The sequence below is a fragment of the Condylostylus longicornis genome, unplaced genomic scaffold (assembly GCF_029603195.1).
Source record: "Condylostylus longicornis isolate FDR11 unplaced genomic scaffold, ASM2960319v2 ptg000022l, whole genome shotgun sequence".
NCBI lineage: Eukaryota > Metazoa > Arthropoda > Insecta > Diptera > Dolichopodidae > Condylostylus > Condylostylus longicornis.
In genome coordinates, this window is record NW_026577991.1 from 4,022,062 (window position 1) to 4,039,570 (window position 17,509).

General features: G+C 22.9%; 1 protein-coding gene across 2 annotated transcripts; it reads left to right on the forward strand.

The window, feature by feature from the left end:
* Positions 1-245: 245 nt before the first annotated feature.
* LOC129606878 (UPF0389 protein CG9231) lies at positions 246-12,693 on the forward strand. 2 transcript variants are annotated; one of them, XM_055517493.1, is made up of 5 exons: positions 246-304; positions 991-1,119; positions 1,178-1,249; positions 11,564-11,637; positions 12,214-12,693. In XM_055517493.1, the coding sequence occupies exons 2-5, from the start codon at positions 1,013-1,015 to the stop codon at positions 12,351-12,353; spliced, it is 393 nt and encodes a 130-aa protein (XP_055373468.1). In that variant the 5' UTR covers positions 246-304; positions 991-1,012; the 3' UTR covers positions 12,354-12,693. The 2 variants fall into 2 exon arrangements, with proteins under 2 accessions (XP_055373468.1, XP_055373469.1); XM_055517494.1 differs by lacking the exons at positions 246-304; positions 11,564-11,637 and adding an exon at positions 10,518-10,591 and having other exon boundaries at positions 903-1,119.
* The last annotated feature ends 4,816 nt before the right edge of the window (positions 12,694-17,509 follow it).

Sequence of the window (17,509 nt, forward strand, 5' to 3'; positions counted from 1 at the left end):
ATATAATATTATATATATCAATATCTTTTTACCAAAAGATAAAAAAGTTTAATTTTTTTTTAATACATGCCACATAACAGCTAAATTATCTTCAAAGAAAACTGGAGAAAGCTTTTTTTTTGTTTTCTTTTTATGTTGATATTCGTTTAATCGCTTCTGAATTTATAAAACTAGTTCTGTATGTAATATGTGGCCATTATATGTATTTAAAAATAAAGTCAGTTGTGAAAAGATTGTTGTAAGAATCACTTCATATAACGGAAGATTATAGTATACTATATAGATATAATAATTAATTAAATAGGTAGGAAAGATTTATTTGAAAAAAAAAAAAAATTATTTGTTTTGGATATTTAAAAATGCTTGCGAATACAATTGATTTATTCAAATACCTAATACAAACTATTAATTAAAAATTTAAGTTTTAGTTGATCTATACTTGGATTAAAAGTTAAATTAAATTACATTTTAAATTATAAATTTCTAAATTATTTTTTTCTTAAAATTTGAATTTTGGCGTTGTATTAAAGGTTTACTATATAATTTCAAAAAAATTTTGAATTGCATTTTAATTAACAATTGTACTGCTAATTCAAACAATAATTAAATTACAAAGGAAATTTAAGAACAAAATTTTAACAATTGCTCATTCAAATATGAAATGCAATTTATTTTTTTCTTTTAATTTTGAAAAAAGGAATCAATCGATTTCTTAACTTGTTTATACCGTGACTACTCGACTAAACTAAGCTAATTCGATTTTACTGCAATGTACCTAACGATTTGATTTAAAAATTGTTCTATATATTTTATGCGGCAACTCCTTTATTAACCTACCATTGAAATATATGTACTTATAATTGACTTGACAGCGATTTGTTTTTATTCTTCAGCTATTTGTCGTTTATCAGCTGCTACTATTCTACGAAATAAAAAAATTAAATATTAATATAATTCTTATATTTTCCTAACTAGCTAATTTCTTTACAGTTATCAGATTATAATATTCATAATGTTTGGATTAATTAAAAAAATTGGATCTCAAACAACAATTTTATCAAATAAAAGTATTTCAACTACAAGTTGTTTGAGGGATCAAATTAATCAACATAAGCCGACGTAAGAATTTTTTTTTTTGTGAAATTTTTTTTTATTTTAATATTTTCTTACTTTTTAGTAATTTAGAAAAACGGTTTTTGGTATGGACCAAAAAATACAAGAGTGTAGATGAAGTTCCAAGTCATGTTAGGTAAATATTTTTATTCTTTTAAAATCTACATTATGGGATTATCTACAAATATGCATACATAAATACATAAAAATCATATAAATTTGCAACAATTTAACAAAAAATTATAAGTCAACCGTATAATTGATATTTTCAAGGCCATTATTATCTAACCCTTTTTTTTTGTTTTTTTTTTTTTTGGATTTCTTTAAACAACTTTTTTCGATTTAGAAGAGGAGCTCCTATTTATTAAGAAAAACAGTTAAATATGCATATTTACTGTATCCAGATATATATGTATGTACATTAGGTTTGCTTATGTTATATACATGGACATATACTTACATACATTTTTTCAGATTAAAATTTTCTTAATCATTACCGTTTTTATTACATATATTTTGTCGGTTGCAGTTATTATTGTTATAACCGGATTAATAAAGATCAAACAGAGAACTGAAGTTAATTAAGATTTAAAGTGTTTGCAACTGTAATTATGTATAGGAAAATTTTTAAAATTTAAAGTGTGTTTATAGCTACATAATTCAAACACGTTTACAAAAATTTTATTAAACTAATTTTATAATTTGTGAATCGGTTTTTGTTGTGTTTATTTTAGAAAATTATTGTTATTTATATAAAAAGAAAATCTACCAATTTTAAATATGAATAAAAGTTCATCAATTTTTAAATTGATAAATTTTAGTTTCAACCCACACATTACCGCTAATATCCGAAGATATTTAAATCATAAATTTTACTTTCTAAAACCGTAGATACTACTTACTTGTATAAGACATCGCATACCAAATCATCAAATTTTGATATTTTTTTTAAAATAGGTATACGAGTATAAATCAATGGATTTAATTTAAACAAAAAGTTGTGAGTAATTAAAACCACATTTTAAACAATTTTCAATTTTATTAGATATTGCATCAAAATTTATAATCTTACATACATATACACGTTTTTATATTCGAAAGTTTTAACATTAATCCATTTAAATACCTAATTTATATTAATAAAAAATGAACAAATATGTACATATGTAGATATTTCAATTAATCATTTATATAATTTTTTGTATGTATTTCTACATACATAATGTATCTATAAAATATGGTATCTATACGATTATATAAACAGAAAGCGTGAAAGTTATTTAAGAAAATGAAAAAAAAAAAAATTAAAAATTGTGTACACATGTCCATGGGCAAAAGAAAGAAGAACACAAATTCATTTTTTTCTTTTTACTTTAAATTTTTTTTTTGTTGTGCTCATAAATAATCAAAAAATAATTCATTCTTTTGACAGTTGTTAAATTTTTTACATTTAATATTATCTTCCTATTAAAATGTATGAATCATTTAAATTAAATAAAATGTAGATACTGATAACAAAAAATGTAATGTTTATGAAGCAAATTCAGTTTTATACAAGGGAGACCGAAAATATGCGCTTTTAAATATTGTTAAATGAAAATTTCTGAATAACGGGTTTTAGGTAGTGAAAATATTATGAATTAAATTAGATTACAGGAGTAAACTGTTTTAAAGTTTTAAAATTTTCTAATAAAATTTATTCTTGTTTCCATACTGGTCTCTTCTTAGATTCTTCATTACTTTACGCCCCTCTTTGCAACTAATAAACATTGTGGTTTTTTAATTTCCGAATTTCCGAATCTAATACGACAGAAAATATTTGTGTAAAAATATATTTCATTTATAGTTTATTGATCATTCTATTATTATTATTTATACACACATGAATTTGTGATCATTTATGTATGGATGTATGTATTCAAAAATATTTGATATTCAAAATATAGGTATACATATATTTTTTTTTAAATTGAAAAACTTAAAGGTGTTGTTATTCAATAAAGTTGTAATCTACATAAAATCAATTTTAAAATTTGAAAATGTTTACTGAAAAACAAAACACTTTTCAATAATGAGTCAAGTGATGCGACTATCAAAATATAGGTACTTAGATTTGATTATGCAGTAACCGAATCGTGTACGAATGTAAACAAAAATGTTATGTATAATAAATGTACAAACAAAATAACAAACAAAAATATTGAAGAAAACAAAGAACTAATTGAAATATAATTGAAAATTTTTTAAAATATTTATAATTTAATATTCAAAAATTACCCCAAAAAAAAACGAAAAATCTACAAAAGAAATATAAAAAAAAATATGATATTGGTACACCTACTTAATTTTTTTAATACATACATACATTCATACATAGTATGTACATATTTAATTTTTTATCAAATTTCTAATTAATTGTTATTCAAACGCGTGTAATTTAAATTTCATATTTAATCAAAATATAAGTAAGCATGTTAGATTTTTCAGCATTTTTTTTTTCTAAATTTAAGAATTTGGAAGAAAAATTTCTTAATTTGATATACAAATCTCTTATTATTGAGTACACGTGTAACAAGTCTAATTCTTTCTTTCAACTCACATTATCTTCTTTTATTAATTAATTTTTCTGTTTTCTAGTTTGTCTATTTGTCTTTCCTTCATTCTTTCTCAAAAAAAAAAATGAGACTTTCATTCAACTAGAACGTGAACGCCATGTTATTTTTTTTCTATCTACATATTTTATTAAAATAAATCTAAATTTAAGTAGGTATAGCTCTAGCTCCCTACTAATATAACAATATATTAAGACAAAAAAAAAAAGAGTGGAAGTAAAACTTGAAATAAATAGTTAAAAATAAATTGAATAAAGTTATTTGAATAACAATTTTTTGTTAGGTTTCAGTTAAAATTAAAAAAAAATAATAATAAATATCTAACTGGGTACCTTCTCTCCTATCTTTATATTCTGTTAATTACTTAATTGTTTTAATATTAATTACTCAAATGCAGATCTTATTTAAATCAGTAAAAATTTAAGTTTAAATTTTTCACATACATACGTGACCTACATAACGTTTAAAAAAAATTATTGTACATATTTATTTCAACATAGTATTTTATAAATGTATATGTGTTTAACACTCATACATATTCAATATATTCTGTACTTAAAATATAGAGCGATAAAAATAAAATTTTAATTATTTTTTTGGAGATTGATAACCTTGACTCAATAAGACTGTGTTGTGTTCACAAAAGTTCAAAACAGATACTTCCACTTAAATAGCTTAAATAAGAAAAATATTCATTATTAGATTATTTTTTATAATTACATACTTATTTAGTTTGAATCAGGTTATTAATGTAAAATGTAATTTTGTACATACATACATATAAACATTCACATACATATGAATTTCTTTTAATTCTATGATTAATGATTAAATTGTTTAAAGCTTTTCAGTTAAATGTGATTAAAAAAAAATTGAAATAGTTATTACATGTGAGGCGCTCAGAACATTAGTGGCCCACTTGCATTTTGAAAGTGACATTTCGAGAAAATTGCGATAGAAATATTTAAGCATTTAATTTTTAAGAAAATTTTTTAAAGGCAAAAACGAAATTATGTCAAAATAGAGTGAAGGAAAGCGGAGTAAACTAAGTATTTTGACTATATAAAATAATTCTTTAGGTCTTACAGCTCTATTGAACATACGAGTAATAGCTCATTTTTGCAAAAATGTTGAAAACACCACCAAAGTCCTGAGCGCCTCATGTGACAAAATAACCTTCGAAGCATTTAGTAACAGTTTTTTTTTAAGTATGTATGTATTTAAGGAATTAGAGGCGTTTGGAAAATATTCAGAATTAGAAGACAAAAATTTGTTGGCCTTTTCGATTCCAATAGAGGCCCTTTAAACTTTGTTTATTCACAATTTCGCTTCTCTAATACGCTTGTAAGAAGTTTAAATATACATATAGTAATTAATTTATTTTACAAAATGGTTTGAATTTTAGATCTGTTATTAGAATTCAATTAAAGGTATTACTTAAATGTATACATATATAAATTGTATAAATTTCGTTAATTATCATACATACTTATAAGCTGTTTAAACATAATCTAAAAAAAAAAAATATTGAAAATTTTTTTATTGTACTTTTATACTTTTCCGCTCTGTAAATAATTTTTAATAAAAATAATTTTATTAAAAATAAATGCAAATTTATTTTACGTATTTAAAATTAGAAAATCATATGTAAATTTAAAATGAAAACGAAAACGAAAAAAAGAACAAAAACCAAAGAAAAACCAAGGTCGATATAAAAATTTTCATATTACTTATTCAAAAGTTATTAAATTTGAAAGTTCATTGGCATTTTTACCACTTCTTTTCTTTTTTTATGCATGTGTGTATTTCACTTTTTTCTATTATGATTTCATATTTCTAATTTGTGTGTATACCCAATTATTATATTTAAACTAGCAAGTTTAAATTCTTAAATATTAAAAAAAAAAATAGGGTGTTTGATTTTTTGAATCCATAATATTGTCAATATCTTGCAATAGTAGAATTTTTGTACAAATAAAGAAAATAAGATCAGCTAGACCAACATAATATGAACAATAGAATAAACTTGCCGGTAGATATTGTCTTAGTAAATTACTTTACTTTGCTTATTTTGTACTTAACAAACTGAAGAATTATTTATAGTTACGTTTTAAAAAGACGACTAACAGCTTGATCGTGTATCTCGCCTTTTTATTCACCTTCAAATCATAATTCTCAATATTTTTTAATGGATGTTTTCCAATAAGACTACTCATTTTTTAATTGGATTTTTGCATTTTTTCTCAAATTATCGAATGAACATCTCACTTTCAAAAACAAAATGAATAAATTTTATATGCATTTTAGAAATACACAATACAAAATATTTCTACTCACTTGAAAATTTCATTATACAAGGTATTGGACAGTTACTCACTTCCTTCTCACTTTCTGAGTAAAATAGCGAGATAGACAATCAGAACCTAAATTAATAAATAATGTGTTTAATTTAGATAATGTTCAGTTATTTCTTGACTTTTCATTTTTCACTTATTTTAAAATTAAGACAAATCAATTCAAATAAAAAATTTCAATGTATTTTACTAGACACCTTATCTAAATAAATTTGAGAAGGTCAAATTTTGGGAAAACAAAGAAAATAAAAAATTCATGTTATGTACTTATCAGGCAGGGTACACAAAATTTATATAATTTTATACAAAAAAAAAAAATTATATAATCTCTATGTAGAAAAAAATATTTTCATATCCAACATTGTTCTCCATGAATATTTTTGGCCAGATTTACGTAACATATTGTATGCATGTATGATATGTTTTATACAGTATACATAAATAATTTATGTATGGATGTAGTAAATTGTACATATATACATACATGGTTGTATTTTAGGTAGTACTCGTGTGATAAAAATATTAATAAAAAGCCAACTTATGTCGGGAATTTTAAAATGTCGAAGCTTTATGAAAATATGTACTGTCAAATAAAAAAAAAAAATAATGATCCCCCAACACAGTTGAACCACTCGTTTAGCTTTCTTTAATACAATAGTACAGTACACATTTTAATACATTTTTACTACAGTATTCCCCGGATTAGGGTGTTGAAACAATTAATGCATACTGCATGATATTTAACACAAAAAATCGGAAAAATCAGTTTAATTACACCATCGACTCAATAAACATTATGCCAAATATTTAATGACATATTAAAAAAAAATTTTGGTTTATCATACGAAATACATACAATAACTATAAAACTGTAAAATAATGTTTTTTTTTTACGGTGAGTAAATTGAATTGTAAAAGAAGAAAGAGTGACATATTGATTCGGCAATATTTAAAGCATTTTCATTTCTGTTAAATTTAAATGCTAAAAGCTTGATGTACCAATTTAATGTAGAATTTTTAAATCTATAAATTTAATAATTGAGTTTTTGACAAATACCAACTTATAATAAGTTGTCTTATTATAACTTATAATAAAACATCATGTGCCGTTTCGTGTTCAAGCGTAATTGCTCGGGGATTACTGTATATTAGAAAAAGATTGAGTTTATAAGAAGTAATACGTCTCATTCGTTGGTATAGAGTAAATATATTGAGTTCGTGAGCTCCTTATAAAATAATTTTTTTTTGGTTCTTAGAATTGGTTGTGTACTTAATTTTTTTTGTCTTCTGTTTAATGTTATCATTGTTTTAGTGCTTCATTAGTGTGAACGATACAAACAATTTAAGAAAATTTTTGTCGATGAAGAAATCTAATTTTGAATTTTTTGAACATACATAAATATTTAATAGTGTACGTGTAATGGGTACACATATTCTATATAATATACACAAACTTCATTATATATTCACTTTCATTATTTCTATTTTTATTAGCGCAACTGACTAGCAAGCAAAGCAACCAAGTGTTTAAATTTGTTTAAATATCTTAAGAGAAGATTAAAGAAGGTGGAATAACCAAAAAAAAAAAATTAATGTTTACATAACGTGTTGTAAATATACAAACAACACGTCGTTGTAATATTTTGTTAATATTATTATTATAAGCTTATATCGTTTATTAAAATACGAGCTTAACTCAATACATTAAATTTAATTTTCTATATTTTTGTTATTTTCTAAATGATCCATGCTAATTCTAATTAAATAAATCGGCCAAAAGCCGATAAGCTAACTGAACATTGTATAAACTATCAAATTTTTATTTATTTGTCAAAGTTTAATAAAGGAGTCGGGAGACTAAAAGATTTTGACACTATTTAAATTAAATTGCAAATGGCGTGTTGGATGTATAATAATAATTAAATTCGGTTAGAAGAACATTTCTGGTTAATTTCAATTCATACAATACATATTTCTAATATTCTTTGGAAGAGTTGCATATTAATTTCGTATGCATTTGGGACTTTCATTTATTTTGCTACAGTTGGTTTGTAATTCAAACCATAAAAAACCTGTTTCCACTTGATAGTAGTTCAAAATTTCGATATAAAATTTTTTCAGTTAATACTCGTAAAATTTATTTATATAAGCTATTCATTCCATTGTATTGGTTTCCGATTCTTAAATTGTCGTATATCATGAATGTTTATACTTAAATTGTGTGTATATTGAACAAATATTTTGATATTTTGTTTGTTAAGTTTTGAAATCACATTAATTTTTTTTTTTGTTCTTTCTAATTCAATTTTTTTGGCTTTTAATTGAAAGGGAAACAATAATTGAATTATCAATTAAATGATTATTTTACTCAATTTAATTTTTATAAAGATTGATTGTTCAAGTCGGACCTGATGAAAATAAAGAGAATGACTTAACCTGATTACCTATACATACGTAACTTTTAGTTATAAATTGAAAATTTATTATTTTGTAAATATAGTAATAAAATTGATAGAAATTCAATTTAATTTTTAAAAATGTTGAAAAATTAAATTATAATTTGTAATTTATATATGTATGTAAGTTATGTGCGGTCACAAGTATCATAAATTTTTGTTGATAGATTGGTCATAAAAATTTTTATGGAAAATATAAAAAATTGAATTCATTGTATGTAAACAATGAATTTCTAATAAATTTCAAGAAAATAAATTTATTTGTATTTATAAAAAACTTTCGTTATACATGTTTAATTGTAAATTAACAACTTAAATGCTCGTTGATTTATTACGAGCATTTGGTTAAATTAGGGGATCTGAGTTTGTTTAATATTTTTTTGATAATGTAGAACCATCTTAAAATTTAAATCTGACAATTAAATCACCCCAAACGAGTTCACTATAACTTTCAACTTTCAAGTAAAAAATGAAAAATAAAATGAGGGAATCAAAAGATTTTTTGACAATTATTATACCCGTACGAACGTATGTTCGAAGGGTATACTAAATTTGCCTTACCGTTTGTAACGCTAAGAAATAACGGTGTTAGATATAGACTCAAGTGTATGTTTTTGATCAGCGTCAAATTCTGAGTTGATTTAGCTTTGTCTGTCCGTCCGTCCGTCCGTCCATCCGAACGATAACTCAAAAACTAATTGAGCTAAGTTCACCAAATTTTCACAAATGATTTATTGTAGTAAGTGCCAGAACCCTATTTGAATTGGACGTGATCGGGGTACCGGTTCGGGAAGCTGCCATACAACATCAAAATTTATTTGGCTATATCTCAGAAACTATAAAAGTTGTGGTATTGAAATTTCACACAAACGAATATATTAGTAGGGCCAATGTGTCTCATAAAAGTCGTTGAAATTACTTGGCTCCTTCTGGTACCTGCCATACAACTTCAAAAGTTATTTGACTATATCTCAGAAATTATTAAAGCTATGGTATTGAAATTTCACACAAACGAATACATTAGTAGGGCCAATGTGTCTCATAAAAGTTGTTGAAATTACTTGGCTCCTTCTGGTACCTGCCATACAACTTCAAAAGTTATTTGGCTATATCTCAGAAACTATAAAAGCCGTGATATTGAGATTTCACACAAGTGAATATATTAGTAGGGCCGATGTACTTAATAAAATTCGCTAAAATTTCTTGGCTCTTTCTGGTAGCTGCCATAAAACTTCAATAGTAGTTTGGCACTACCAGTATTTTGAAAAACACATAGTACTGAAGTTTTGCATAAAATAATACGGCAACTTAAAGTCATAGTCTGCCCCATAATTAGTTATGGCACATTAGTTATTCGCACATAGAATAACAAATTCGTAAGGGTATCACAGAGTTGACAAGGTCAACTCTACTTTTTTTCTCGTTTTAGTTGATACTTACTCCGTAGGGGGATTCATATAGGCAAAAGTACTTGAACAGACTTAATATTATAGAGATTTAAAGAATGTTTTGTGTTGTTGAATGATGCTTAGGCCTTTTTTGTATATTTTATGAGTATAACAGTTTAGTTAATTATAAATCATTCTGTTGAATTCTGTTCTTATTTGTTAAAAATTTAAAATTTATTATATAGAGACATTTAATTATATAACAATTAAACTAATATTTCTATACAAATTAATTAATCAAAACTTAAAAAATATAATTAACATTTTTATGTGTTTAATTAATTTTTATCAATTAATTAATTATTAGCGAATATTAAAATTACGTATTGCAAGTTCCTATATATATACATACAATATGTACATTATATAAAAATTAATTTATCAATGTCTAAAAATTTTTTAAATTTAATTATAGGCATTAATAAATTAAAATAATTGGATAAATTTTGATAATATTTACTTTTTTTAAATTACAAAAAAAAAAAATTTACAAAAAAAGAAATTAGTATATTAAATTTTAATTTTCTAAATTAGCTACGAAATTATGGAACGTTGTAAAAGTAAAGTACGTATTCGTTTTACCAACTATTTTATGATAATTGCCTCAGGTAAATAAAAAATTTTTACTTACATATTATAGTAATTAATTAATAATTTTTAAATTTAAAATATAAAATTAATAAAAAAAAATCTTATATTAAAAAAATAAATTTACTAACTAACCCTATATGGTGATTGGTATAATATTTGTGGTGAATGTATAAAAACTTACTAACATTCGAAAATAAGCTGTTCACACATATCAGTTATGTATGTTTGTTATAAAGAAAATTTATTATTATTAAGATTCGTAAAGGACTATTTTAAGTATGTAAAACTGTATTTCAAGTATTTTAGGGGTAATTATAAACAATATTAACAATTTTAATTAGAAAAATATTTTGAAATTGGCCTAAAATATTTTGAATAATTCATTAATAAAAATTTTGAACTTAAGTCTATTAATCGGCATCTTTTCGCGAGGGTAGATCATAAATAATTTTTACTGTTAGTCAATCATGTTTTTATAAGAAAAGAGTTTTTTAAAGAAAATCTAAAAAAAAATGCTTCCGACTCTGTTTTCTCTTAAATATACAGCTCTGAAAACATAAACTTTGATGTTCGGATTGAAGTATACAATCAGTCAAAAATCCAAAAGGCACTTGGATAATTTGGTCAAAAATTATTTTTTTAAAGTTTTTCTAAATATAAATATTTTTTTATTCCGAAAGTTATTTTGGCAAATCCTTGAAAGGAGCCTATATAGTAATTGGAAAATAAATAACAAAGTATTGATCCCTGAACACCTTGTTTTATTTCTTAAATATAGTTTTATTTGATATTGTGTGTTCAGAGCTGATAAACTTAAAGGAAACAAAAATAGTTTAGGAAATTCTTTATAAAACAAAAACAAAATTATTTTCATCCTCGCATTACTATTTTTTTTTTTGTTCATTAATTTATTTTTTTATTAACAAATTATTTCGTAAACTTTATAAAACAAAAAAAAAATTAAAACATTAAAAATAAACGACAAATAGCGTTGAAACAATGGAACGTTGTAGAAATAGAATGCGTATTAAAGTAGCCAATATTATGATGGTTCTAACAGCAGGTAAATTTTTATAATAATTATTATTGACATTTAGCTTTTGTTTGTTTCCAAATAATTTGATGATTTTGTAGTTTTTATGCGTTCTCTTGACGTTTATAAAATTTAAGAGTTTCAAAAAAAAGTAAACAAATTTGCATTATTAAAAATACAAATTAGGAATTATTTTTAATTATTTTAATTATTGGTTTTTTTTGCACAGATTAATAAAATTCTATATTAAATTGCACATTAATTTAAATTTTATTTTATTTTTTTTACTAAAACTTTAGTTTATTTAGTTTGTCGTATAAGAAAAAAACAAACGGAAATTAAATCAAAAATTTTAGTAATTTATTAAAAATTAATTAATTAATTAATTAATTTTTAAAAATTGTAACCATTAATTAAAAAAGTATAGTTTTCAAAATAAATAATTTTTATATATAAATTTAAAATTATTTTGATTTGATTTCTTTAATTAAAAGAAAATTATATTGTATTTTATATAATATATTTAAAATAATTAAAAAATTCAAAATAAATTAATAAATTAAATTTTTCTATTGTCTTTTCTATTTAAAAAATTTATAAATTTAGTTGGTTGCATCGTAATGGTAATTAGTGGCAAAAATGCTATGGGACGTGGTGAAAGTGTAACTAAACAAAATTTAGACTGGCATAAAAAATACAATGAAGATAAAGCCAAAGAAGAAGCAGCAGCTAAAGCAGCACATTAGTAATGAACTACAATATAAAATATTTAAGGGAGAAAAATATTAAATATAAACCGAGTATAAGTTTTAGAAATTCACTTTAAGTGTAAAAAAATTGTAATACCTCTCTCTTTCTGTTACATACAATTTTACTTTGAGCTTTTTGTGAAAATTATGTAAAATTTTTAAATATTTTTGTTAATGCATAATTGAAGTGAAGAATAGATTTATATAAAAAGTTTTTTTTCCTATTTAGTTACAAATATTATAATTTTTAACATTTTATGTTAAATTTTATAATTTTTTAGAAACAGAGAAAAAAATACAATAAAAAAAATGAATAAATTTATTTTTATATGTGAAATTTTTTTTTTTTTTCAATAACAAATTTTAAATTTTCAATTTCTTTTTAGGATTATGAATTTTTTTGTCTTTGTTATAAAATTTCATTAAAAGAGGAAAATATTTGACAGATGAATATTATGAGCGGAAATCGTTATTCATCAGATAAAAATTAAAGAAAAAAAATTATATAACAATTGAATTTATATATGGAAAGCTGATTTGAATTGGTTTGAACGAAAGTTGAACTAATTAATTATAATTAATGAACCACATTTTATAATATAAATCGTTAAATTCTAAAACCACCAATAAAGTTACGAAATTTCTAAAAATTACAAGAATTTTTGAAGCTGTTTTAAAATCAACTTACTATAGATAGCAAACAGTGTCCAACAGGAAATGAAATGAAGCTATGAAATCATTTATATGAACTGCCTTCAATACTTGCTTGATATACTTGCTTAAATTATTCAGAAATGACTACTATAAACGATTTCGTGTAACCGGCATCGAAAAAAAAGACAGAATCTCATTCTTAATTCATATGTTTTACTAGCTGTTTAAAAAGTAAATCGATAAGAATGTTAATAGATTCCTATAAAATAATTTTCGAGCCAGATAATAAGAGTGTTTGCAATAGAATGTAATCTTTTTTTGAAGTACTTTTTTTAAATCAACCAATAATTATTCCATAATCAATTGTTCTGGCTCCTTTAATTTCGCCGAAGCTTTTGCATTATTGTAAATGATAAAGCTAATTTTAATTTTTAAGTATGAACATTATTTTAAGAAGAGTCAAAGTCTGCCAATTGTTTTTACATTTATTTAAAAATTTCTAATTTAGCAAATTTTTAACTACAGTTTCCATAAAATCATTTTTAATTTTATCGTTTTAATTAAAAATTTATCGTTACAGTTATATTTATCGTTTTAATTTTAATATTATTGAAACATTAAAAATGAAACAAAATGAAACTCATATCTAAATTTATTGCATCACTATATATATTTGGAGGAACATTTATATAATTAATGTTCTCCTAAAAATATGCAATTAATTTAAAAATTACGCTATAATGTTTTTATCCTATACAATAAATTGTTAATTCCTATTCATATCTACTCGTATCTAAATCTCAATTCCTATTCATATATAGTAAATTTATGAAAAATTTTTTTGTAGGTATAGTGAAATTCGGAATTATGATCTTCTTTCAGAGGATACATACATATATAAACGTAAACCTGTCCATATTAGTTTTAATTACTAAGCTTGTTATAAATTTATTTCATAGGTATATTTTAATATTATGTATTGTATTATACGTATGGTGTTATTGTTATGTTATTTTAAAAAATTAAACATTCGAATTGTTAAAATTATAACAAGAAAAAGACAAACAGTTCGATAATGTATATTTGTTTGGAATAAATTAAAAGCAATAGGGATAAAATTTGTTTTAAGCGTAGGTTTAACCTTTAGAATAATTTTAATTGATATACTCTTATTTTTTATTACATATGTATACGATTTTATTAAGTTTTATTTTAATTTGAATTTACGACAGTTTTTAGAATCTTACCATTTATTTATTTTTTTATGTCTTTTTGAATATAACAAGGTGATTTTCTTAAAAAAAAAAATTTTTTAAGAGTCACGCAATTTTTTTTATGTACAAAGCAAATACATATGTGTCTAGATACATATTGTAGTAAAAGCGAATTTGAACTGGGTATTTGTTAACGGAGCCTCTATATAGTTTGTAAGACGCATATAGGAGTCTTTTGATTTTTAGTTAAAGTAATTGGATCAGAAAGCTGTAATATTTAAAAGGATTGTTGCCAAAATACAACCCATATAACAGTTGTGATAATGCCTTATAATTTTATAATAAGGATTTAAAATTTTCATTACAATTGTTCATGAATTTCATTCAATTAAATCAAAATTTATTAAAAGTTTGATATATATGTAAATAACATAAAAAATATTTGATGCCGTCTAAAGTCTGTTTTACTATACACAAGTTTTCATTTCAAAGTTTAAAAGAGAAATTTTCATACCTTACGTTTCAATGTCGCGGAATTTTAATGAAATTTGTGTAATTTGTGAAATTTCAATATTTTTTCAATTTTCCGGTAGCGTATTTAATTTAATGCACGTTTTTGATTTAAAAATTATCGAATCGAATCTTTAAGAATTTTATAATAAAATACAAAAATAAAATGAGAGTTTTCAATTGAATTAAAATAAGACATAAAAAATAAATAAATAAGACTGCAGTGAATTAAAAATTAAAAAAAAAAACGTGCTTTTGATGCTTTTTCATATTATACAGTAAAATTTTTCTGAACATATTAAAATAACTCTAGATTTTATAGATATGAGGGTAAAGGTGTAAAAAGGTAGCATCACAAAATTTTTATATACTTAGTTGCATTATTGGTAATTTTATTGCAATTTTGGTAGAGTCCAAAAATACTTCAACATATAAAATTGAGTTGGTTACTTTTTTCAATTCCATTCTTAAATTGTAATAAAGTGGAAGCATCACTTTAATTTAATGTGGAAACTTAAATGTTTATCAGAAGAGTATGACTTACTTCATTTTGAATTCAAATTGAAAATTATGTAATAATTCGGTGATTTTATAATAAATAAATTGAAATTTTATAAAAACATGTTATTTAACCCTAATAAATATGCAATAATATGGTTTAAACTCATACGTAATAGTAGAAATGCATAGCTACTAAATCTTTTTATAAATGTATTAACAGATGTTGCAAATCCATTGTTTTCATAAATATTTCTAATTTATTTAAATATTTTTTAATTTAAATTAGCGCGCAGTTAAATCATGTTTGATCTGATTGAAAATGAATTAATAATAAGAAAATATAATTGTAATAAGATTCATTAGTGTATTTTTAAAAATTTGTTAAAATTATTTTACTTTAGAGAATAATTACTGGTAAGCGAAATTTACGAAATACAAGAAAACAGAAATTTATAGACCATGCAGTCTTTGCTTATAAACAGTTATTATGTAGCTGTCAAAAATATACTACACAATATGTATTAAATTGTTGTTTGTCAGAATACCGTTTATGAAAATGTCTACTATATGATCGTTTGTCAAAGTAAAATACATTATGTTAGATCTGCGTTTAGGTATTTAGCAATTCCCAATTTTGAAGTTGACTTCAAAATTGCAGTAATACGGTATACAAATTTCAATTAATGAGTACAATTACATGTTTAAATTTTTTTCGGCTTAAAATGTCAATTTATATTATATAGGTATGTACACTTCAAATATTTGAAATTATTTTAATTTTAAATTTATTTTTTGGGCAAATAAAGTGTGTGCATATCTTAAAAAACACGTTCCTAAATAAATATTAAAATAAAAATGAAAAAATAAAAAAATTGAATTTCTTCTTATATAAATATAATGTTAATTGTCTAGTGTTGGCAAAAGATTGTTTTTTTTTTATATTTATTGAGTTTAAAAAAAAAAATATTAAAGAAAGAAAAACATAGTTTAACGCTTTCCAATAATAAACTCTGACACTCTTTAGCTTCTTAATGAATACAATTTTTTTTGTCTTCTTTTCGTGTTTCTACTTTTCACTGATGTTTTTCGGTATTAATTTATATTTTCTTTGTTTTATTTTAGATTTAAAATCAACACGTATTGATTTTTTTTTTAAGTATAATAAATTGAAAGTAAAAATAACATGAACGAGAAGAAATTCATATATAAAATTTAGCCAATAGCCATAATATTAGAAAAAAAAAACTTAAATAAATATTACATTTATTCTAAATCATAATTCTATACTATGTGCTTATAGAATAACAAATAAAGGCATATATAACAAACATATTGCAGGGATGTACCAATCAAACTGTTTATACGTAATGATAGCAATCTATGCGGTACATGTGGGGAATGGAGAAGATTCCTGCAGGATTAAAGATTGCCTTTCAATTGATTCGGTCCAAATTTTCGGAAAAATATAGAAAATGTTTTTCACAATATCTCAGATAATGCCTGGCTGTAAGTATCTGGAGCCAGAATTATCATAAATTAATCCGAACATGGAGGTACTAAATAATGTATCAAAATTTAAACTTCCAAATGGTAACAATTAACAATTAATTCAATGACCATAACGATTTTGAAAGATTGTGGGGTACAATTAAAACATTAAAATTGTGTCTATTATCGAATGAAATTATGGTTAATTTACTAACAATTGTAAAGTAGACCAATTTTGATACATCAAACAAATTCAGCTGAACAACGGACAACGAAAAATTTCCAAGAACACTTTTCCTGTATAATTTTTATAATTCCTTTTTTCTCTTTGAATTCATATGACATCTGCAAAACTTCCCATATAATCCTGTATTGCTCTAATTATTTTATTCCGGATCATGTTGTACAGTCTTCTCTTATTTCTTTTTGACTTACACCACGTTTCTTTGTGTCTACTCACTCTTCTTTTACCTTACCCATTCCAATCAAAGGCCGAACTATTTCTAATTTTATGATATTTAATGGTCATCCCTATAGCATAATACTGTAGAATTTTCATTTTGAATACTGTAATTTTGCGGGATGTTTTTTAACTTATATATGATGTGCATATTTTTATTAACCATTTATGTTTATTTTAATAAAAATTTTTCCAATATTCCAATTTTTATTTTTTTTATTTCTTAAAATAATAAAAATTTTTTTAACATATCCTATGCACATACCTGTGATAATTACATAAAAAAATTTATATTTTGTTTTTTTTTTCTATAAAATGCAATAAAT